This window comes from Siniperca chuatsi, linkage group LG14 (genome assembly GCF_020085105.1).
Source record: "Siniperca chuatsi isolate FFG_IHB_CAS linkage group LG14, ASM2008510v1, whole genome shotgun sequence".
Classification (NCBI taxonomy): domain Eukaryota; kingdom Metazoa; phylum Chordata; class Actinopteri; order Centrarchiformes; family Sinipercidae; genus Siniperca; species Siniperca chuatsi.
Genome location: NC_058055.1, coordinates 11471299 through 11494565, shown reverse-complemented (window position 1 = coordinate 11494565; position 23267 = coordinate 11471299). Strand labels below are relative to the sequence as shown.

At 39.2% G+C, this 23267-nt stretch overlaps 1 protein-coding gene and 1 long non-coding RNA gene across 6 annotated transcripts in view; one reads left to right on the top strand and one right to left on the bottom strand.

Moving 5' to 3' along the window:
- Nucleotides 1–21152, bottom strand: part of LOC122888462 — a 33500-nt gene extending 12348 nt beyond the window's left edge. Inside the window, exons 1-2 of the long non-coding RNA XR_006380705.1 lie at nt 21056–21152; nt 19516–19687 (exon numbers count right to left, since the gene is read on the bottom strand). This is a non-coding gene — a long non-coding RNA (uncharacterized LOC122888462). The remainder of the gene's footprint in view (nt 1–19515; nt 19688–21055) is intronic.
- The window catches only part of LOC122888453 (spectrin beta chain, non-erythrocytic 1), a 54442-nt gene continuing 31763 nt past the window's right edge, over nt 589–23267 (top strand). For 2 of the 5 annotated variants that reach the window (XM_044222918.1, XM_044222915.1), the window contains exons 1-2: nt 589–1041; nt 15480–15667. In XM_044222918.1, the coding sequence (XP_044078853.1) occupies nt 15511–15667 (157 nt within the window). In that variant the 5' untranslated portion in view covers nt 589–1041; nt 15480–15510. Of the gene's footprint in view, nt 1042–15479; nt 15668–21311; nt 21907–23267 lie in introns of those variants that run through there. The other 3 variants (XM_044222919.1, XM_044222917.1, XM_044222916.1) reach the window with 2 other exon arrangements.

Sequence of the window (23267 nt, the reverse complement as noted above, 5' to 3'; positions counted from 1 at the left end):
TTTTTGACTCAATAAAAAGTGCTGATATGAGATGTTTAAATGGATCACTATACTGTATCATGCAGTATGATGTATGGATATAGTAGGATATACACTATGCATTTGTATAAACTACCAGGGACAATTACTGTTTTTAATGACACTGATGAGGTGAATCCAAAGTGAAGACATCATCCTGTGTTGATTCCCCCTTTTTAAAAAAAAAAAAAAATTCACCAGTTACAAAGGAGATAGCTGGAGAATTTGAAGCTCTGAGATGCAACCCCATGTGGGATGAAGGTGATGTATTCAATGTATGTAAGTTATATGCTTATATATGTAGAATTTCCTCTTTAAAAGCATTAACTGATTGCAAGGCTGCACATCATTTCTTGAAATACGAAACTGAATGGTCTGTGAATGTGAAGGCTTTCAGTTTTAGCACCAGGGACAGCACCATACACAAGGACTGAGCATCTTCTTCCCTTGTTGCGCGGTTATTGTGGAGAATACTGAAAATGTGCACGGTGTTTCCCATGTGACTGTGAAGGGTCAGCACCCACCCACCCCCACACCCACGCACACCCCTAGCCACCACCACCACGTCCACTTTTTCTTTCTTATTCCTGCTGAACGGGAGTACAGGGAGCTGGAGTGAGTGAGGTACGGACGGCCCTTCGGATGCTCGGCCGCGGGGGGAAGAAGCTGCTGCGGATATCCGTCTCATACCTGCCTCATAACGGGCTCTTCTCATCGCCTATTTGTTCTTCCCCGCTGACCGTTTTGTGTGAAAGCTAGATTTAAAAAGAAAGAGAGAGAGCCTGGTTTGGTTTCGTAACGCGCTGCACTGGTAGCAGCGCGGAGGGAAAGATCTTTTTTTCGAGGATGCGGATTTAACGGAAAGATCTGTGTCACCTGGGATTTTTAACCGTTAAAATTCGAATTAGCTTAGTCGCACGCGTCGGTAGCAAAGGAAGATATCTCATGTCTGGTGAAATATCGCACATAGTGACGCGGTAGTAATAATATCGACAGCCACTGTAACAGAAGACAAAATAAGGGGTAAGCGTGATTTATTTTTTGTCTTTTTATCCTCCTCCACCAGTAGGCTACCCACTAATAACAAAGCTAATGAGAGAGGGGAGTCTGTGATATTCAGGTGACTGCTGTTAGCTTGCCACTGCTATTAGCTGTCCAAGCCAACAGATAACGTTATTGTATCGCTGCTAATGCCATTTTTGAAACTCTGAAAGAGATGCTGGTTAAAATAAACCCGTATGTCATTCTGGTATGTTAGCTGCCTGGAGGAGAAGTGTGTGTGACTGCAACGCCTTACGTTAGTTATTGGGAACCATCTCTCTGTGTGTCTGTCTCTTCTTGCCTTTGTTTGAGTCGATGTCAAACGCAGCCACATTTCATCTGCGTGTTCTGTACAACCGTCCTGTGGATCTTTTGATTCAACATCTGCTACTAAACCAACCATGCTTTGTTGCCTGCCTGCTAGCCAGGTTATTATTGGTGTTTTACCGAGATGTGGTGTAGTGCTGGCATCTTGTAAAGCTGCAGTTTTTGCTTTCGACATTTATGTTATGATAGGACTGCGTGCCTGGCCTAGACTGTGAGTCATAGCAGGGATGCATCAGGTAAAAGTATGTTAAAAGGTGGGCTTACAAGCAAAAGATAATTGAATACAAAGGCCAGAGAACAAGTTGTCTTGACAAGTGTAAGTTTGCTACATGCCCATCAAACATTTTGGCAAATCCTCTAATTTCGCAGACATTGAGAGCTGACATTTGCCGGCTACCACGTGTAGAACCCTAGGTCATGTTTCATGGCCAAGACAGAGACATCAGCCCATTGGAAAATTGTTATCGAGACAGAAAGGAAAAACAGATGGGCGTGTATAATAATGAAAGGAACTTTTTAATCATCATTCTTGATGAGCCATTTGATGTTTTTGTATACATGATTGAGAGTAGTTATTGGAAATGAAGGGTTACATTATAGGGTGGATGGTTGATTTCTTTTTTTGATGATTTTCTGAAATCTATAGGAGAAATCAGAGAGAGCACTGAAAGGAAGAGACACTGTAGGACGAAACTGTACAGTAGTTAAGGAGTAGAGGGATAATACTGGCTATTGCCAAGTGGGAAGCCCCTCTTATATGCAAAGGGTTGACTGAAATCAGTGAAAAACATCTACACTGATGGCATTTAACTGCTGTTCTTGGCTAGAACACCTAACAGCTGGTCAGGAAATGGTTAGGTGTTTTTCAATGACACTTTGGTAAGTGCTGTGGTTGTTTTGTGGAACCAAACCTATGGCCTCTCTGTTACAGGATAGACATTACTATCCTATGTCAGTGATTCTCAGTACAAAGCACCTCAGGTTTTCAGCCCACTTTATATTCAGTGACTGATTTACACATTGATTGCAAGCTGAATGCAATGCATTGCAGCCATCTACAGGGTGGGATAGAAAGCCAGGGGTTCGGTCTGTTATGTTTAAAATGCCTCCACTTTCTCCCCTACCTCCTCCTTTTCTTTGTGGCCAGGAGATTGGTTTATATGGAAGACTAGATTTGACAAAATTATATTAATTAAGTTGAGTTCTAAATATAGGTACATGTCTAATTTAAGTAGACAACTACATAAGCAATAGCATCAATTACTTGATCATTTTAGCAATTAGGTTATAATTATTTCATGTTTACCCATGTTCATTGCTTTCCTTTATTTGTTTCTATACATTCTTAATAACTCCTGTTTAGCAATTTCCTACTTGGATCCTTTTAATTTCCTACCTCGGGTTTGCCTAATTGCTCTTTTTCATTTATTTTATTGTTATTTAGCAGGGAGATATGCAGATACGATATCAACACTGTAATATTAAACAACATATCGCCTGGGATTTTAGCTATGTTGTGATATTCTGTAACTCGAATGTTTTCTTTTTCAGATGTTAAGGGCTGTATTACAGCTAAAATTTTCCATAATTTTCAAATCTTATATTACCAGTACTATTAGGCAATCTTGAGTAAAAAAATAAAATGCTTCTACCTTCATCATATATACATTGCTTAATTTTTTTAGAGACTATATCACTTGCATGTAGTTTAGACTGAAATTTCTAAAAAGAAAATATAGACCCAAAATATTGTTACAGCATTAATACCGGGGAACCAAGTCCAAGTGTTCAAAAGGCCTTGTTCCACTAAGCTTGGAATGGTACCACCAGAGGGCGACATGATGACTTTCCTCTTCTCCTTGTTGAAATGATGCTCATGGAGCATTGTCTGCAGGCAGCATTAGGTGTAAGGCTGAAGCAGGCTACATACCGTATGTTTAATAATTAATGACATCCCTTTGGAGCCGGGGCAGAGATCTAGCCGCAGAAGCCCGCTGTGATATGACTAAACACCAAATGTGGACATTTCAGGGAAAATAACACTCTGTTATTGTGCATCAAAACACACAGTGCACTTGGAATAATTTATTGGCCATTGTGCAGTTCTTGTGTTTCTTTGTCTCTTTTATGGCTTACCCAGTCTTCCTCTGCAAACATCATCCTTCAGATTTTTATAGACAAACTGCCACACACATAAAACTGAATCTGCCTGTGAGGAGTAATACAAATGCATTTAATGCCTGTATGCGATAAACTTGCAGAGAACATCTGCAGACGTATCAAATATATCCATATTAGCAGCTCATGTTGCCATCCACTGGAGTCTTGTTCTTCAGGTTAATTCTAGATGCTGGCCAATTAGAATACACATTACTTGAAATATTTTTTGTACGAGTTTCAAAAGCGTTGTTTTCAAATGTATGGATTAATTAATTGCAGCTTTGCAAGATGAGCACTTATTTGCAGGACGGGTGTTGTGTGATGCTGTGATAGAAGTTCTCTCTGTTATTGTAGTAGAAAATGCTTAGTGATCCAGTTAGTACTGCATAGTGTTCCCAGGAAGAATATATATCAAAACGAAACTAGATCAAATGCACCAACATCCTTTTATTAGACTACATATAGTGTTTGTTGATAACTCTTGGCTCAAAAAATCCTAGTGAAATCACACCTTGTTATTGTGTTCATGGCCACATGTTGAAATAATTGTAGAGGCTATTTGATAGCGAGCCAGACGGGTTGTGATGATAGATGGATGTGATATGGCTGTTAGCTGGCTGGATGGCTGGCTAGATGAACAGCATTCAACAATGGAATAGGACTGTGAATGTGGGCCCCCCATAGTGCTGATTCTCAAAATCCCCCTTGAACAAGCTTTTTTTCATTTCCTGTCATTCACGCTTTCATTGTGCTGCAATGAACCATATCACTAACCCAGCGTACGCCTTGTGTAACGAGTGCTGCTTTCTGATGTGCAGTTATTCATTTAACATTTCTTTTTTTAACGCCTGTATACTACAACACCTCAAAGTACAGTTTTATAGTTTAGTATCAGTGCAGTAGTTATTGTGCTTTTTTCCCACATTTATTTATCCAATCTTTCACATGCTGTGTCAAATGTAAACCCCCTGAAAGCAATGTTTTTGGCCGGTGTGCCCTGTGTTGAGGCCAGAAAGTGACATTGATGATGACTTGAGGTCAAAATGATTTTCTTTTAATCTGTTGCCATAAAATAAACAACTGAAGAGGCTTATGGCACTCCATCCTTGCATCTGTGCATTTGTTTTGGAAGCGAGTGAAAGAAAGACGCAACTTATTTTTAATACTATTTTTCTTTTTTAAACAGCTTTTTGCAGGATGCATAGCGATGAGGTAATGTATCTATTTGTGGCTATGTAAGATTAATAACTAATATGACGATGCTGAAACTAAGTAAACTAGTAGTAGTAGTAGTAGTACTGTTCATACACGTAGGTTACATGTAAACCTACAACTAACAGATTCAGTTGCTTGGTAATAATAATTTTGTTGAGAAAGCTAAAGTTATTAACATTCTCTAGTAATGTTATGTCTTCATAATAATAAGCAAGATATAAGCTAGCTTTAGCTAGCTATAACTATATTCTAAGCCAGTTGTATTACTGTAATGTCCACCGTGACCTATAGCTCCATGGACTGTACTATAAAACGTCAACATATTACATACCTGTCTAGGAGGAAGAGGGCCAGTTCCGGATCAGCTTTGAATCCTGTCAAATCCCGCAATTCTCTCCATTTTTTGAATGGCCGACCAAGAGTGACTCGTGTTCATCACTGTACCTTTTTTTTTTTTTAGATTTTTAAATTCAGTTCAATTATTTTCTTTTTCTCTTTGCTGATCCTGCCCCAGTATAAGCCATAGCCATAAAATATATGTCAAAAATAACATTTTCTACAGAAAAATCTCCTCCTACTTCCTTTTAACTAACCTACTACTCACGGCGAAACTTTGCCTGGGAAAATTTAAACATAGGCTGCGTGGTGCGTGCCATAAATCGTTTCATCTGATTTTGCAGGGATTTATACCCGGTGACAGGGATTTAGAATACTATATAGTAGGGCTGGACCTGAATATTTGACTAATCGGATATTTGTTCGTTGGGTAGGTATTTGATTTTCAATTTGGGTTTTGGATATTCGCACACACACCTACACCTCTGTATCTTACTGTACATCACTACTTTCTCTCTGGCTGTATCAAACGGGGACAGACACATACAGGCTGTATGTATCTGCTTTGTTGTCTTTCTTTGTCAGCAGTATGTTTTATAAAGTCGCCCAAAAACACAAAATTCATGTTTTGTATTTTTTTAAGCGCGATTCATTTTTCACAAGAGCAGGTGAGTCGCGTGTGGAGGAGGATTATTGTTGTTAATGACGTAGCTTATCGAAACCAACGTGGTACCGAATGACATCGGCTCCGGCCAGGTGTGTCATTGTTGCTTTACCTGGTCGATGCTTGTAAAATATCCACGGTGTCCGCGTAATTCCAGAGAACCAGAAAATCCTATAACTTAAAAATGAGATCAATTCAGATAGGTTTGTCAGGTCTACAGCAATGCTGTTTTAACTTTGTTCCTGAAAAGTGGTCATTCTAGAGATACATTTGAGGTTTTCATTTATTAGAACATACCAGTTTTTTGTCAGAATTTTAAAAAGTAGTTCATCAGCATGAACTACTTTATACGGCATCTACGGCATATATTACGGCATCTTTAAAACGAAACGATCATCAAAACTGGCTCCATAAAAACGTAACTTATTTTATGTAGATTTATTTTTATCTTAAAACCAACTGATGCCAAATAAACTGACAAACTGCCCTGAACAGCTGTGTCATCTGCATAAAATATGTATTTACTTTTTTAGGAGAGCTATTTCATTAATATAAATGGCAAATTATCTTGCATCTATAATGAAACAGTAGTCAATGAGTAAAGTTGATAGAAAGCACTTACATTCCAGAAAAAAACATAGTTGGCATGCAGTTTTCTGCCCTTACTGCAGACTTTAAATCACTTGTGTCCAGCTTTCCATGACAATTATTTTCCAAACCTATACTTTATAGCATGACTGTTGCAATGGTCTGCACTAATCTCAAATTGCATTCCTCTTTGTCTACTAATTGAAATAAATTATATTCATATTACTGTTAAAATTAGTTTTCTAATGTTCGTTTGAAAATATTGGAGATACTAGCCATGTCTGGTCTGGTCGAGTCTGACCCCATTTAAACCCAAAGCCTTGTGGCTCAGGCTTGTAGGCTACAAAACCACTAGAGATTGACAGTATGGCAACTGTAGTGCACTGCGTAACACACACAAGTTGGAATCACAAACACAGCTAAATGCTTAATAGTTCAGGGAGAGGGCAGTCTACTCATCTCCTCTATTTCTAATAATGTCTAAAAGTAGAGCGGGAGAAAGAATAAGGGCGTTACATTTATATTCAGTAAGTGCCTCTTGCGGGGCAAACTTTTCATGCAGAGGCAGTTGTTGCACCTGTGCTTCACAGGGTCACAAACTGTTGCACACCCCCTCAGTAATCTGAAAGTGCAATATCTCACTGCCAATTCAATATAGAGCTATGCTAAACAATTCTAACATTTCTGGGCAGTATTTGACTATTTGGATACTCATTAAAAAAGGAATTGTTTGCAATGAACTACCTGTAAACACAATGAATACCATCCATTGTTTGTGTTTAGTTTGCCATTCTAATCTCTTTTTGGGATAAATTACAGTTAAAAACTGCAGTGTCTTAGTGCTGCCAGACCAGTGAACATGTTTTTACCAACGGTTGCAATTTGCTAAATGAAGACTCACAAGTCATTACTACTTCAAGCAGCAGCTGTTTTACACCACCACTATCAGGCTGGTGATTTAAATGTGATCTCAGACCTTTATTGCATGCTATCCTCCAGTCTATCCCAATATTTCCTGTTTTATTCTATCGTTAACTGGCAACCAAATTAACATTTTTTATGAAATTGCTGAAGTACTCATAGAGTCACTGGTATTAAAAAACTGTATCAAACTCCACAGACAGGCATTATGAAGCTAAAGGAAAATAAAACTTGCATATTGCATCATTTATAAGGTTATATTAAGCATCTCTGATACAAAGGTAAAAAAAAAAAAACCCTCCACGCATGCACATAGATGGCTTATGTTGGGGCATTATGATTTGTATGGATCAAGTGCTGGTTTGAGAACAGTTCTACTGTAGTTTCATATGTAGGTCCATATTCATGTCTATATTGAATGGTTTGTTGGTGTGAGGTATTTTATATTGTCCATGAAGTTGTAAAACTTCTTGAGTTGTTCTTGGCTTTGCTCAACCATGCACCAACCAATCAACCATGCACCATGCATCAGCATCACCCCACACACACACACACACACACACACACACACACACACACAGAGGAGCGGACCTGTAGGCATGCTAACAGTACGCTTGCACTTGGTCTAGTGTGTTTTAAAGTGGCAAGAACCAATCCAGTGGATTAGCCTGATCTGCATTAATTCACTGATGTTTGTAATTCGGATTTCTGGCAGTGCAGGAGATTGATGCTGCTACTGTGACTTCCAGCCAAATGCACTTAAAAGCAGAGGCTAAGCTCAGGACTCATTCAGCAACAGAAGCAGCAAGCACTATATCATGTCCACGCTGTGGCAGTTCTGAATCTAAGTGATAAAAGTAGTCCTGTTATAAATAGGCTAATGCTGTGGATGGGCCAAGGTTGTTATTCCTACTGATTGTTTACTCATGCCTCTCTTTGAAAGAGAAAAGCAAGTGCAGCTTGTCTCACCCACTAACCTGTGATGTGTCAATGCTGCACTGCTTCACAGAAGAATCATTGAAAAAGGTTGAAGGTGTGACTGTGGCACTATTTAAGATGATTTAGAGCATAGGGATGCGTGGCTTACTTCTAACATTTGATTCAGACATGAGATGACATGGATATGAGATGTAGGACCGACATTGTTTACAAGCTAGACACTCCTTCATTGTCCATGGAGTAGCTAAAGGATATAACAGATATAACAGAAGTCCTGCTTTTCTCATTTCTCAGCTGATGAGAAAGTTGTAAATATTAACAGATTTTGATTAAATTGTTCATAATAATAATAATAATCATCATCATTATTATTATTATTATAATATTATTATAATATTATTACAAAGTGCTTTACATGGTTGTATCAGGGTTAAAACATTTCAGGCGAACTGAGGCAAATACAATCAGGCATTTAAAAAATACAGCAATACAATGAAACCAAATGAAATAAAAAAAACATAATAAAATAAAACCACCCCCAACAATAAATGTTGTTTTGAGAAGTGATTTAAAAGATGTCACTGATTCAGCAAGCCTCAGAGCATTATAGGGATGTGTATGAATTCTTGAAGTGAATGGCACTGCCTTTGTGGCAAAAGAGTACATTTTCCGCAAAGCATTCTTTTGATTGTATTTAAATATGGTATAATTTGAGTATGAATATAATTTCTTGACAGCTTAAAAACAATTCTATATATTTCCTATTTATAGAATGACATAATGCATTTAGATTAACTTATACATATTTGAAATCAGTTTTTAAAAAAAGAAGCACAAATAGCAGTCCAAAAATAAGAAAAGAAATCAAATCATCCCTTTTTAAATAAACATTTATTATGTACCATTGTGCTGTATACAGAGCTGGTGCCAAAACCTAAGTAAATTGTCTATGTCTATATGTGGAGGGCATGCTGGCCGCTTGAGTGTTTGATGAATGTGATGCTACAGGTCAACAAAGGACTTCTGCTGTCCTATTCAGCAGGGCATTCAGGCCAGGATCAGTAGCCTGTGGAGGGGCCTCTGATGCATATGTGCCTCTGGCTGCCTCATCTCTGTAAACAGGAAAGGCTCAAACGGCTGGCCTCAACTCTCTGCTGACTCCTCCATTGTATGGGGCCAGTTTAGCAGGGCAGGCTTTGTGCGCTGCATTTTGGGATCTGCCTCCCCACCCACCAGGCTCATCTGAGTATAACAGCAGGCTGATGTTGGGCAACACAGAGGTGCCACCTCAGCTTGAACTAAATGTGTTAATGTGAAGCTCTTGGATGCTTTACAGTCATAATGATATGTTTTCACTAAAATATTTAAAACTTAATAATTGTGTATTTTGATACCAGTATCATATTATGGCTTTTGGATTTGTATGGCAAGGCTCCTTTGTTTGGCATTACAGGGAGTGGTTGTGTGTGTGTCTACCCTATTCCCCTGGTGCACTGTGGTAGTGTGGATGGCTAATGTGCACAGGCCTAATTCCCTGCGGGTGACTGATTGCGGGCTCTATTTCTCTTTTCCTCTCTCCCTGATTAACGGGTGCAGTGACAAACCGACCAGCTGGGCAAAGGGAAGCAGCTCTGGGAGGGGAGGAGGGATGACGGAGAGCGAGACAGAAAGGGGTGGTGGCGCTGCCTATCATGCCACTGGCTCTGCCCTGCTTTCTTAGCTGGTGTCAGTCTGCTGTGAGCAATAGCCTGATGTGTGTCTGCCGGGTCAGAAGCTGGGGTTTAGCCTTGAGGCATTCCTCAGTGCCCCACTTTCCCGCTTCCCCTTCCTAGTCACACTTACGGTATGCCCTGCTTTCCTCTTTTGAGTTTAGAGAAAGCATAGTGCTGTCATGTTTTGAAAAGGTTTGTCTCCATGTAGGCCATACTTTGTTACCCAGCTTGAGGATAATTCAGAACAATCCTGAAAACAAACTATGACTCCACTTTAGTTTTCATTGTGTTCACACAACCCTATGTTGCCCAGATATTGCAATAATAGGCTGATTGTAACAGGATCACTTATTTCTTTTGTATTATTTTTTATTTGTCATGATTGCACTAGTAGGTATTTAGACAGTAATTTTTCAAAGGCATATCAACATATGAAGGATCCGTGACAGATTCTAAATCTTTTATTACATTAATTTTTGTTATGTTTGTGGATTAGGCCTTGGGGGGATTTTCTTTCATAGAGCCTCTTTTATGCCCCTTTTTGTGCCACATCTGTCTGACTGCCTGTCTGTTTGTGTCTCTGTCTGATATGAGAAGTATTGTCGCAAGTTGCATTGCAGTAGCTTTGGGGCTAACATCTGATGTCTCCAGAAGGTTTGTGTATGGAAAACATTGGATTCAAAAGGCTCCTTTTATGCCTTTTTAGCTTTGCAGTGCAACGTTACAGTTTAGGGGTTCTTTTCTGTCTCTGATTTGGTTTCTCTCTGGAATAAGGGGAGGCAATTGTACGTCTCTCAGGCTAGCATGATTGTAGGTGTTGAACCGACCCACTTTGTGTGCTGAATGCTGATACACTGTACAGTTACATGCTGAGTGGGTGGATTCGTATGTGTTGCTTTTAGAAGTACTGTGTGTGTGTGTGTGTGTGTGTGTGTGTGTGTGTGTGTGTGTGTGTGAGAGAGAGGGTTGGTGGAGATGCAATAGGTCAGCTCAGCTTGCATGTGTGGTTTCGTGCCACACTGTTGTGTGTGTGTGTGTGTGTGTGTGTGTGTGTGTGTGTGTGTGTGTGTGTGTGTGTGTGTGTGTGTGTGTGTGTGTGTGTGTGTGTGTGTGTGTGTGTGGGAGGATGATTACAGTAGGTTGTATCATAGTAGGTCAAGGGATTGTTCTGATCCATTGAGGAGCGATTAGTGTGGACACTGAGCCGAGCCTCTTCCTACCCACAACAAGGGGAGGATTGCCCTCCATTTGGCACTGCCAGACTCTGTGATCTCAATGGTCCTGCCCCCCTTCAGCCCTCACCCTGGTCCACTCCCAAAGACAGATTGACTTCATTGCTGCCAGGCCTGTCCTGGATAGTGTGTCCTCTTTGTGGATCTTGCTTCCATACCGTGACGTTTTGGTTGTTTAAGCTGCGTAGAAATCTTACAACTTAGCTCTTTGTCAGCAGCACCACACAACAATAAGTCACATGGTGTAGGCCTACCTGTGAGATATATATATGTGTGTGTGTGTGTGTGTGTGTGTATATATATATATATATATATATATATATATATATATATATATATATATATATATAGATATATATATATATATATATATATATATATATATATATATATATATATATATATATATATATATATATATATATATATAGATATAGATATATATATATATATATATAGATATATATATATATAGATATATATATATATATATATATATATATATATATATATATATATATATATATATATATATATATTTATTTTATTTTTTATTTTTAAATTAATTTACCCCATAATTTGACAGACACACACACACACACACACACACACACACTCAGTGGTTTCAAGGCACTAGCCAATTCCTGGGGTGTCAGTGAGTGGGGAGGTGACAGGTCGGGGGGCAGTTTGGAGGCGTTGTTCTTCCTTCTTCTCTAATCCTTGCATTTAGTTTCTATTCCCAGCCACTTCTTAGTCTGCCACTAATAGGATTTACCAAGCTTTTGTTTAATTTTTTTATAGCTAGAATGTGTGTGACTTGTTGTGACTTGGCTTAACAATAGTAAGGTGTGGGGTTCGGACGATAGACAACGCCATGGTCTGTGATTAAAAACTGAAGCCTTCGATGCAATACAATTTGATGTCAAAGTGTACAGATGCTAAATTGCCGAAAAATAATCTTTAAAAAAAACAACCCAATAAAGCCTAATAATGTTGCTCAGTGACACATTAAGTCGCCCCCATGCTATACAGCTGCAGATAATTACTGTGACTGAACTCTGTCTTCTTGCAGTTTTAAGACAGAATAGCTAACACAGTGCTGCAATAGGATGTTTGAGATTTCCGAGTTCAACATTTTATATTGAATTTAGGCTTTTTAAATCTGCACCACATCATTCCCACTCTTTGACACTATGCTCAATGATGCCATTGCCTGTCTAGAATGTGTTCTTTGCTCTTAACAATGCAGGGAATACATATGGGCCTAACCTGGCTGTACATTGGCAGTGTACAATAGATAAGTATCGGTTCTGACAGCTGACGATTTTCAGGTTTGATTTAGAGGATGCATTGACTTAGCATGACTTGATTAGTCCAAGTGTTTTTCAATCACAGCTTGAGGAAAAGAACAGAGGATGAATACGTAGCCTCATTAATGTGCGATGTGTTGCGTAGCTGGCCTACTTAATCTCCTCTGGAGTATCACCTCATTTGTTCCCTGGAATCTCTTCCTTATATCCTCTCACTGTAGTACAATGTAATCTTACAGAAACTAAACTAAACTCATCATGCCAGACATGGTGGCGAGAGATGAGAGGACTGCAGTTTCCATGCATTAAATGAATGAATTGAACCTTGAACAGGGACAGGGTTAGAAATAATACCTCCTCCAAAACCCCAGCATTTTCCTACCACAGTCCTCTCTCATCCATCATCTCCATACAAGTCAGCCACAGCTGCCAGACACAACAAAAGATAAACTGGCAGGTATTAGCAAACTGACTGCTCAACCTTGTCTATTAATCTGTTCAATGTTCTTAAACTAATGGCCCCAGTTAGTTAATGGGTCTCTCTGGTGGGGGGTTTAATCTTAATGTGGATACCCCACTGGGTGTCAGTGCATAATACCAAGGACAGGATCTGTCTGGTCATATGGAGTTATTTGGATTGAAATCGTTAACAAATGAAACACTATTACTGATAGAACATGTTTGAGGTGTGATAAAGCAAATATATTCAGACTTAGTATATTTTCATCTGAATGTATGTATAAGTATCTGATTTTCTTCCCTGCTGCTGTCTGCTAACTACTTTAATCTGTGTGAAGTTGATGATCCATCAATATTATCAAGGTTTTAATGCTTTCCTTGAAGGCAACAATGTGATGTTATGAGAATATGATGTTTTTGACAGAATGGTATAATGGGATACTGAATTTTATGTAGTAACGGTCTGTGCCTGTCTGTAACAGCCAATTTAGGCATGTACACAAATATTAACACAAGTGTACAATATTTATTGTGCAGTTATACAAGAATTCTCTTACACACACACACACACACACACACACACACACACACACACACACACACACACACCATTAAAATGAATACATAGGAAGAGATGCATTTGCTTCTGGTTCAGGTTAAATCTGTCTGCAAAATACAGAGACTCAGCCAGTTAGCGAAAGGGGCTGGAATTGACCTCCTTGTTTATGAAGTATTGATTGTTGCCATATGAGGGTACCCTGTCAGTGCTCGATCCGTAACGGCTGCCTGATCCGTTCTGCACATGTGCACAATAGGTCCTGTCAGTCAATGAAAGTTACCGCAAATGTGCCTGTTTAAAATACAAAAATTAAATCTTTCAAATCAAGATAAGTGTTTTAATCCTTGGAAATTTAATAGTTCACTATTATGTAATAGGGAATTTACTGAAGTTATAAAAAACCTGACACTTGTCAGTGTCTGGACCATGTATGAATGAATTGTATTGTATTAACATAGAATTAACACGAAACAGAATTATGTTTTTTTCATTTCTAGTTATAAATGAAATATAGATTATCTAATGATACACAGACCAAACTATCAAATTTCCAATGATTAAAGACCATTTTGTTATCTTGAGTGTGAGTAGGATTGTTTTATTATCAGTCATTCACATCACGAGTAATTTCGAAATGGCACGTTTGCGGTAACCTTCTTTGACTGACAGGGCCACTTTAGCGTATGTGCAGAATGGATTGGGCACTGACATATCCTTGTTATTATGCTGAGTTAGTACAAACAGCAGGACAGGAAGGATGTTGCATGACTAGCAGTGAGTGCAAGGATGGGCACTGAGAATATAAAGAGTTTTATTCTGTGGGTTTTTGTCCACTATTAGGGCTGTAGAGCAATGTTTTGATGTCCCCATACTATTTGTATCATATATTTTACCAGCATGTGCACAATGATGCACATGCATGCCACAAGCATCTCATGTTTTGAGGAAAGAGTTAAAGTAGCAACTGTTTCTAACAAGGTGTCATTTTTATTACTAGTACAGAATGTGCACCAAAGCACAGCTGGATGATACATTGACATAATATCGATATTGTGACATAAGCTAGATATTGTCTAGGGACAATATCTGGTTGGTTATTGGTTATTGTAATGTTGTGGAAATAGATAAATAAACATTTTTCTTCTCCTGGTGACTCCATACCTGTTATTGGACAGGCATTTCCAAGGATATTTGACTGTTTAAGCTGAGTGAAATAACTAATGAATGTCACTTCCTGTTAAGTTATCATATCCACATTACTAATGATTTCTGTAGCAAACTTTGTTTAGTGGAAATATCTTCTGAAAGCATCAACAGGTGTCCTTAACAATTGCTGCATTAACACAATATTATATATATTTTTTATCTTTGATTCTTTCAGTGCCACCCAGGCCTAATGCAGTATGATGTGGTGTGTGCGCGCTTGTGTTTGTACTGCTTTATGTGTGCAGTGGTTTTGCTTGTTAGGTTTCTCATATGGTCATTTTGTGTGTGTGTGTGGGTGTAGCTTTTATAGGTTTCGCACATGTGCAAGTCAAGATCTACTCAGTGTAGATTGAGGTTGTTTCTGCCATCGACACTCAAGCTAAAATGGGATTACTGGAGTTGCCCTGGCTTACAGGAGTAGTTATATTCAATTATTGGTTGGCAAACTTAACGACTTAATGACAGTTGCTGAACTTATCTCAAAGTTTTTATCTGACTCCACACTCTGGCAGTTGTACTGTCCAAGCTGCTATTTGCATTTGACTGTCATTTGAACATATAAAACTAGAGTGCAGCTGTGAGGAGAGTGTGGGTGATGTATGTTACAGTGCATCATCTGGCCCCTGATGAAATAGAAATAGATGCTTAGTTTCTAAACTGAATTTTCCAAACATTAGCTTGCAAACATTTCAAGGGTCAGTCTTGTGAAGCTTCTGGTATCACGCAATGTTGTCTCCCTTCTCTGCATGCACTGACTTTGGATGTTTTTGTGTCTCTGTGTCTGAAATGTAGGTTGAATGTGTTTTTCTTCAGCCTGGACACCATGAGCACCATCTCGCCGACAGACTTTGACAGCTTGGAGATTCAGCAGCAGTATAATGACATCAACAACCGCTGGGACCTGGCAGCAGAGACTGACTGGGATAATGAGAACAGTTCAGCACGCCTCTTTGAGCGCTCACGCATCAAGGCTCTCGCAGGTATGCTACACTTCACTTTCCACCAATGTACATGCTTGCATGGTGTCAACATGCACCTATGTGTACCATAGGTGTGTGATGATGATTGACAAACATTTGGTTCTGTTTGAAACATTGTACAACAAAAATGAGGACTGTAGGAGGTGGCTTACACTCTCATTTCCAATTCAATATAACACTGAACTTTACAAAAGTGTAATATTTGAGTCTTGAGATATTTGAGTTTTGCCTTACCTCTTTAGAGTGGGCCTTCTGAACCATACACACTGAGTTACCATTATATTAGGTCCACCTGTACAATCCAATACAATTGCCAAAAAAGCTACCTTTGTGAATATTACAATGTTTAGTTTTATATGACACTGTCTTAGCGAGATGTTGATTCAGCTCTATGATAATTTTTGAGGTTGCAGTTAGTGGTGTTGTTGTGTTGGATTAGATTATTTTAAAGGTGTTTCTAATATTGCAACTTCACTTCCCTTGATGTTCAACAGGAATACTAGTTTGTTGGGGCCACCACTGATCTACTGAGCTACTTTATAACCACAGAAGGGATGTTACTGAGTCCATCAGGTGGTGGTTACAGTCCATCCTGCAAACTATCTAAACCCACATGCATTAAATAATCAATTAAAGAACATTTTGAATATTGAGGTTAAATAACAGCTTTGGTAAAAAATATAATAGTATGTGTAGCAATCTCCATTGCAAAGTTACACTGAGCTGCAAAATGAAAGGAGGTTTTATCAAACCATTAGCTATAACTGATGGACACATTGCACTGCTCCTTTTTAAATCCTGCTGAGCTGAACAGTATAATGTGAATGATGTTATGATAATTCAAATAATACAGTCAAAAGACTTAAAAAGTACACTATAAAATGTAAGCCAAAGAAACATTCAGCAAAATTCTATGATTATTTTGGACTCCACCAAACTAATTAATATTACTGTTATAGCATTCTGATTAAAATGCTACTGTATAAAATAGTCATAGTCTTAAAGATGATGGCATTGCGTAGTTTTAGAGGGCCTGATTGGAAATGTCTTTTGATTGAATTTTGGAAATCTTTAAAATTGTACTCAGAAGTTTGTAGATGAAAGACTGTAGAACTGCACAGTAAACATGCTGACACATAGACAAGGTGGGGTTAAGTTAATCAGCGATTAAAGTTAATCAGTAAAATATAGTATTTGTACATTTTCCCCTGTATTTTACCATCTCAATGAGAAACAGTATTAAACAGTGAATTCAGCTGTTTGGTAATGTCTAACATTTTCAGCTTCATAACTGCTCTGGTAAAAGGCATTCTTACTTTATATATTTCAGCCACATACTCACACACTCTTGTGTCAAGCTTTTGGTGGTAGCTGGTTTGGCACCACCAGCAATTCTTCTGTGATTGTTAGCATTTTTAAGTCTGCCTTCTTGGCCTCACCATGTTCTAACATCACAGTCTTTGATAGCACATTTCTTGGAGGCATGACAGATTACTCTTTTCGGTCCATTTCTGTGGTGTAGTAGTCAGGAGACGCTGTCCACTGTGGCATGAAATCAAATATCACGAGCAGACATTCTTAGGGCTGACTAACTAGCAGGTTCTCTATAGATGGACAGGTAGAAACTTGCTAGCCTAGCAGCATTAAGGCTAGAAACAAGGCATAATACAACACTTGTAAAATAACATTTTTACTTTGTAACATATTAGATGGTGTTCACTCCACTCAAACAGAACATCTGTGGTTGTGAACTCTCTAGTTCTTGAGTATAATACACCCTTTTTCCCCCAAATGTAATCATTAGAGACAACATTGTCTTATATTTAGGCCAATATGGTAACTCTTTTTAAGATAACATTTCCAAATACGCAACAGGAGTTTGAGAAACAGATGACATTTAGAGACAAAATCACTGACTAACAGTGATTTGCCCAAATCTAATTAGGCTTTGTAGACTGAGGAACAAACTTTATTCTTTTCTGTCCCAAAAGGCACAGTTCTCTCTTTATAGGGCAAGACAGAAATACTTCCAAAAGGAGGACAAAGCCAGGCAGCTGTATAGTGAATTCACCAAAGAGCAATAAGCAGTGATGGAATGAGGTGGTGAGACTAAACTTCAGGGCTAGGTGTGGTGAAAATCCTCCATCAATATGGCAACACATAAAGATAAGTCAACCATCTAAAATGTTCATAATGTTCTCTCAAGTCCATTGATGTTATGATTCTTTTCAAAAACAACCATTACATGAATGTACAAAGTATATCCAGGTTTAACTTTTATTTTGGGTGACAATGTGATTTTTGTGCTGGAGCTCTCTGCATCAAAACCCATTCTGTGGTATGCAGTGGTCTTACTTAAATGAATGAGGAGGCTCCATTTTTTTGATACAATGCTAGTTTCGGTCTGAGCGCACACACACACACTTTATTCCCTAACTTATTCGCCTACCCTTGACAGTCTGGACATCCTTCCAAGCTGTGCAAGTGCGTGTCTGTCTGGCCAGCCTATCCTGTTGGAGGCTACAACTAAGGTGACTCAGGTGAAAATCCTGATGGCCCTATTAGTTGTTTAAGTACATCCAGTGTGTGTGTGTGTGTCTGTGTGTGTGTGTGTGTGTGTGTGTGTGTGCGTGTCTGCATGTGTGTTTATTTAACTGCCCTGTACTTTCCTGGTTTCACATTCTACAGACATAATCTCTATTATTAGTCAAAACAAGTTGCAGTATCATGGAGAACCCAGCAGAGGGGAGCAGCAGGCAGGCAGGCAGGCAGGCAGGCAGGCACCAAGACACATAGAAACACACACAAGCTCTGACACACAAAACCACATGTTCTGATGATCTTTGAGTACCGCTGTAGTCAAAGTATTTCTGAAAGATAAACCTCATTTCACTTACAAATACAGCCCGACTCGTTTCCTCATGCTAACAGAAACACACTCTGGGTGTTGCCTGTATTCAGCTTGTATACGCATTGTACTGTATTTAAAAATATTCTGTATCATGCTGTCATATAATTATGTGGTGTGTGTGTGTGCCCATACACTTCCATGTGAATACCTGTGATACCATCTCCGTTTGACAAGTGTGGGCTTGATGTGCACATTCTTTGACATGCTGTAGCAGCAATTTCCAACCTAGGCGCAGCTCCTGCCCACCTTTTACAACTTGTCAAGACCTTCTGCATCCTGTAAGCTGCTGCTTACTTACGCATCTCTCTCTCTCTCTCACAGTCTCTCTCAATGCAACTTTTTCTGCTTTTGTCTCTGTAATATGATCACCTCATTTCCTGGTTCACACCTCTTACACCCTTCTGGTCTGTTGGAATTATTTGACTCCAGGTGTGACAACAGTGGCTGCAACTTGTTTCATAGCAGAGATCCTACCCTGTGTTAAGATCATTGTATTTTGCATAAATAACCGCTTCTCCTACTCTCCTATACTGTGTGGGTAGAAAGGCAAGCTGTACAAATCTGCCTTTTGTTTTAAGCAACGCCCTGCTTCACACTCAAACAGTTACATGTATTTACTTGTGGAAGCTTTCACAGTAGGAAAGAGCAAGTCTTTTGCACTTTGAAAAGCATACATATGCCTTTTATTAACTGTGTTATTCTTCACAACATATCTGCACCATTATCATAGATATGACAAATCAGTTACACCTGGAAACCACCAATTGCTATACACAGGCCATGCCTATATATTTGTTGTGTAGGTATCTAATATATATATATATATATATATATATATATATATATATATATATATATATATATATATATATATATAAAATGAACTAAGAAACAACACAGAAGCATAAATAATAGAATATCCTATAAATTCACTCACATTTGGCCACATTTGGAGATAACGGAACTAAGACTTGGGTGATTGCAGGACTCATGAGAAATCAACCCTTCTTGCTCCAGGGGGGATTCCCCTTCAGATCAGATATTTACTGCCAGCGTTTGGAGTATGGTCCAGCCTTCCGCCCTCCCCCGGGTCTTCAGCAGGGGTTGTGCTGTAGGATGGATAAAATATACATGCTCAGCAATAGACCTCTCCTTTCTCCCTCTGGGAGTGCTTATTCCCCCAACAGCTTCTATCTTTTCCTCTTTCTCATCTGTGTTCATTCACCACACCAGACCATCATTAATTATCATCAATTCCAATTTTCTCAAGGCAGGAATTTCTCCCACATCTCCCTTTGGCAAACGTCCTCACTCTTTGTTTTCATATTTCACAAGATTCAGAAAAAATCACTGTTAATCCTATCCTGTATGTTTATTTATTAGCATATCCAAACGATAGATTGGTTGCACAGGGAGGAAACTGCCTTAACAGAATATGTTAAGACACATATGCCAGACACACAAACCTGCCATCACATCTGCCTCTCATGTTAATTGGGATTGTGATGTTTGATATATGCCCAATGGGATCTTAAATGGCCATCACTGTGGTTTACTAGTTCTCTGCTCTTCCTTTCTCACTGCATGTGACCGTAGCATAGCCTCTGTTCCTCAGAAGGAAGTGTGTTCTGTTTGGATCTCATTAGTCCAGTCCCCCTCCATAAACACCCAGTCACAGAAGGCCTGGGGCATTTGGTCCTCTAATGAGACCCATCCAGATGCTCTCTGCTCATTGGGATCGAAAAAACAACCAGGCCTTTTTACCACTGCCCCCTGACCAGACCAAAAAGCCATCCACTCGTAAGAAGGCTGTGACCTTAGTCCTCACTATGTTTACAGTCTTGGTGTTGCACTTGCACAAACTTACTTGAGAATCTGAAGTATGCGCTAAAAGGCTGAAATTACTGTTTCTATGATATGATGATCCTTTGTTCAGTGATGGTGAAAAATAATTGTTTTGCAAAATCTCAGAATAATAAATAGAATACAAGTCCATTTTCCTCCAGTGTTTGCAAACAATCGCTTAATTTAACAGTGGGGGAAAAGTTGAACATATTAAACATTTAAAAAGTCAGTAAGAAACATTGTTTCCTTAACAAAGGGTACCAGACATATACACACACATTTCTAGATTTGTCCCTAATCTAGTAAGACATTATATGTGTTAACACAGCATAGTTCTATAATTGTTTTAGACAGGTAATGACTCACTTCCACCCCCACCCCTGCCTAACCATCTGCCTGACAAACAGACACAAGTTCAAAATTTCAAATCTTATTCAGGCAGGAAGAGCTTGTTGTGTTGCTGAGACTACCTCAACAACTTCCTTCCTGTCTTAACGCCTTCATAGAGCAGACCCCATGAACAGAAAAAGGGAAATAAAATCTTGTCTAGAGAATAATAGAAATAAGATTGAACCACACAGCGAGATAACAGAAAAAGAGAACGCAATCTGATGGGGACTTTCATGATATACCTTCTTGGCAGGCCACACCCCGATGCTCCCTGGAATTACGGTGGAGTTGAATAATCCGCCTCAAGCTACACTGAGAAAAGAACTCTAATGGTTTAGTCCACCTCTACACCTCCTCCCTCCCCTCATCCTTCCACCATGTTCTTCCTTTGTGCTCCTCCCTCAAACACACCTTATGCAAATGACACAATTTTCAGACGGCACAGCAGGCTTTGTTTACACAGCTATCCGACTGTGGCTGGTTAGCCTGCTCTGCTCCAGCAAATGTGTGTTCAGTTTGGAGGGGAAGGAATAGCCAGTGTTCCTTTGCTAGAACCACCAGGGAGTGCAACCAAAAGTTTTTAGAGGCTTAAAGTGTGGGGAAAGTTCTTCACAGGAGGAGGTGAAACAAGAGAACATTTTTGTTCAGTTTTGTTTGAAATGATTCTTTGAAAAAATCCTCCACCCGTGCACGCACTGCTGTGTTTTCACTGGACAAGGTGGGACATACAGTAGATGAAGAAAAGAACAGGCGGCAACATTTTCAAACTTGTGTTGTGCCTTACTTAGGCACAGCATTGAAGTGAATCTTGAAGAGGAGGATAAACCAAGGCATTTTGGATGTACAAAACCTATGCTCTGGAAAACCCTCTAAAGAATTTGATACATTTTTAGTGGGAAAGCTTGCCTGTGCTGTGCTATGCAGGAGAAATCCCATTCACTCTGTATCTGAGAGGAATATTTAGGAGAGAGATCCAGAAAAAAGGCCATGGAGTGGGAACACAGGGACAGAGAACCCTGTTTGTCCCCAGCAGCTTTTGTTAATCAGGTGCAATACTCTAACATCCTGGAGGGAAGGTTTAAACAGCTACAAGGTAAGAGTCATACTGACCTGTCGATAAGGTTAAAAGCAAAATTCCAATTCATTTGGGAATTTGTAATATACGTTTATCTTATGGTTTGTTTAGGTTAGCTAAGCAAATTGAAGCAGTTGTTAATGTTAAAAGTTATTGATACGACTGTCCTAGAGGGAGAAGGGTTAACACATATCCTGTTGTTTGTTGAAACAGGCAATATAAAGTAGAATTGAACTTTTTGGTCAGTACTACAGCAGGTGCTTTGGATTGTAAATCAGTCCCGAAATAGCTCAGCATTTTTCTGGCATAAGTGATTGCCTGTGAGAGGTTAAAGAGACTCCTCTGTCAATTCGGTACTATTTCAGAGCTTAATGTGAAAAGAATCGAGGAGAGCCATACTAGACACACAGTAGGCTTCAGCTCAGCTCTAAAGCAGGCCGGCAGTCTGGCACCTGATCACTGGGCCACCTGTCCTTTCTTATCTTATTACAATGCACAACTCTGTCTCTGGCTAAAGCCTGAGAGGTTTGCAAGGTCCTGCAAACAGAAATCACAGAGGCCCTTGGTTGTGACATAGGACTTAGGAAATGATGTGGTAACTACAGTGCAACCCCCCCTAAAACTTAAATGATTCATTTTAAGGGAATCCTGTCAGTTTCTTATCTAAATGGCAGTAAAAATGGGTTTAAAAAATCCCTCTCCTTTTTTGGTGTGATTCTTGTATTACCATGTGGCTTGTTCCTGTGAACTTTAGAGCCCTTAGTCACAGGCCACAAGATAAAGTATTTGCAGTGGCTGAGTGTGTACGTGCTGTAGTGTATTAAACTGGCATGTCAGTCAGAATGCATGAAGATGACAGTGTTTTGCTAGCTTCCGGTCCCTCCCTGGTTGCTGTCTGAAATGGAGAGCTGTCTTAGAGTTTACTTGATGGGCAAGTCTACTCTATGTGCATGTTTGATATTCTTGTAGTGTACCAACAATATTTCAAATACCATATTAAGCAATATCTTAATTGCTACTGAGGAAGAGATTGGTCTGCTGAAAGAATGTATGTGTATACTGTATGTCTGTGGAGTGATGCCTGAATAAAAAAATGTTTATCTCCATACTGACAGCACTAATGCTCTTGATTGGAGATAAGACCCACAGAAGAGATAGTATCTTTTACTTCAAAGAATATACAAGATTTACAACCTTGTCAGATTGAACCATGCAGCCTCACACACAAAGAATATTAAGGGTACCTACCATCTTTTTCAACTTGTCAGGCAAGAAAACCTTTAACTCACTGTTTTAATTTGGGGAGTCAGAGATCGGTCACCAAATTTGTGCTGACAGGGTTTATTCACACTTCCCTACAACAAGAATATTGTGAAATG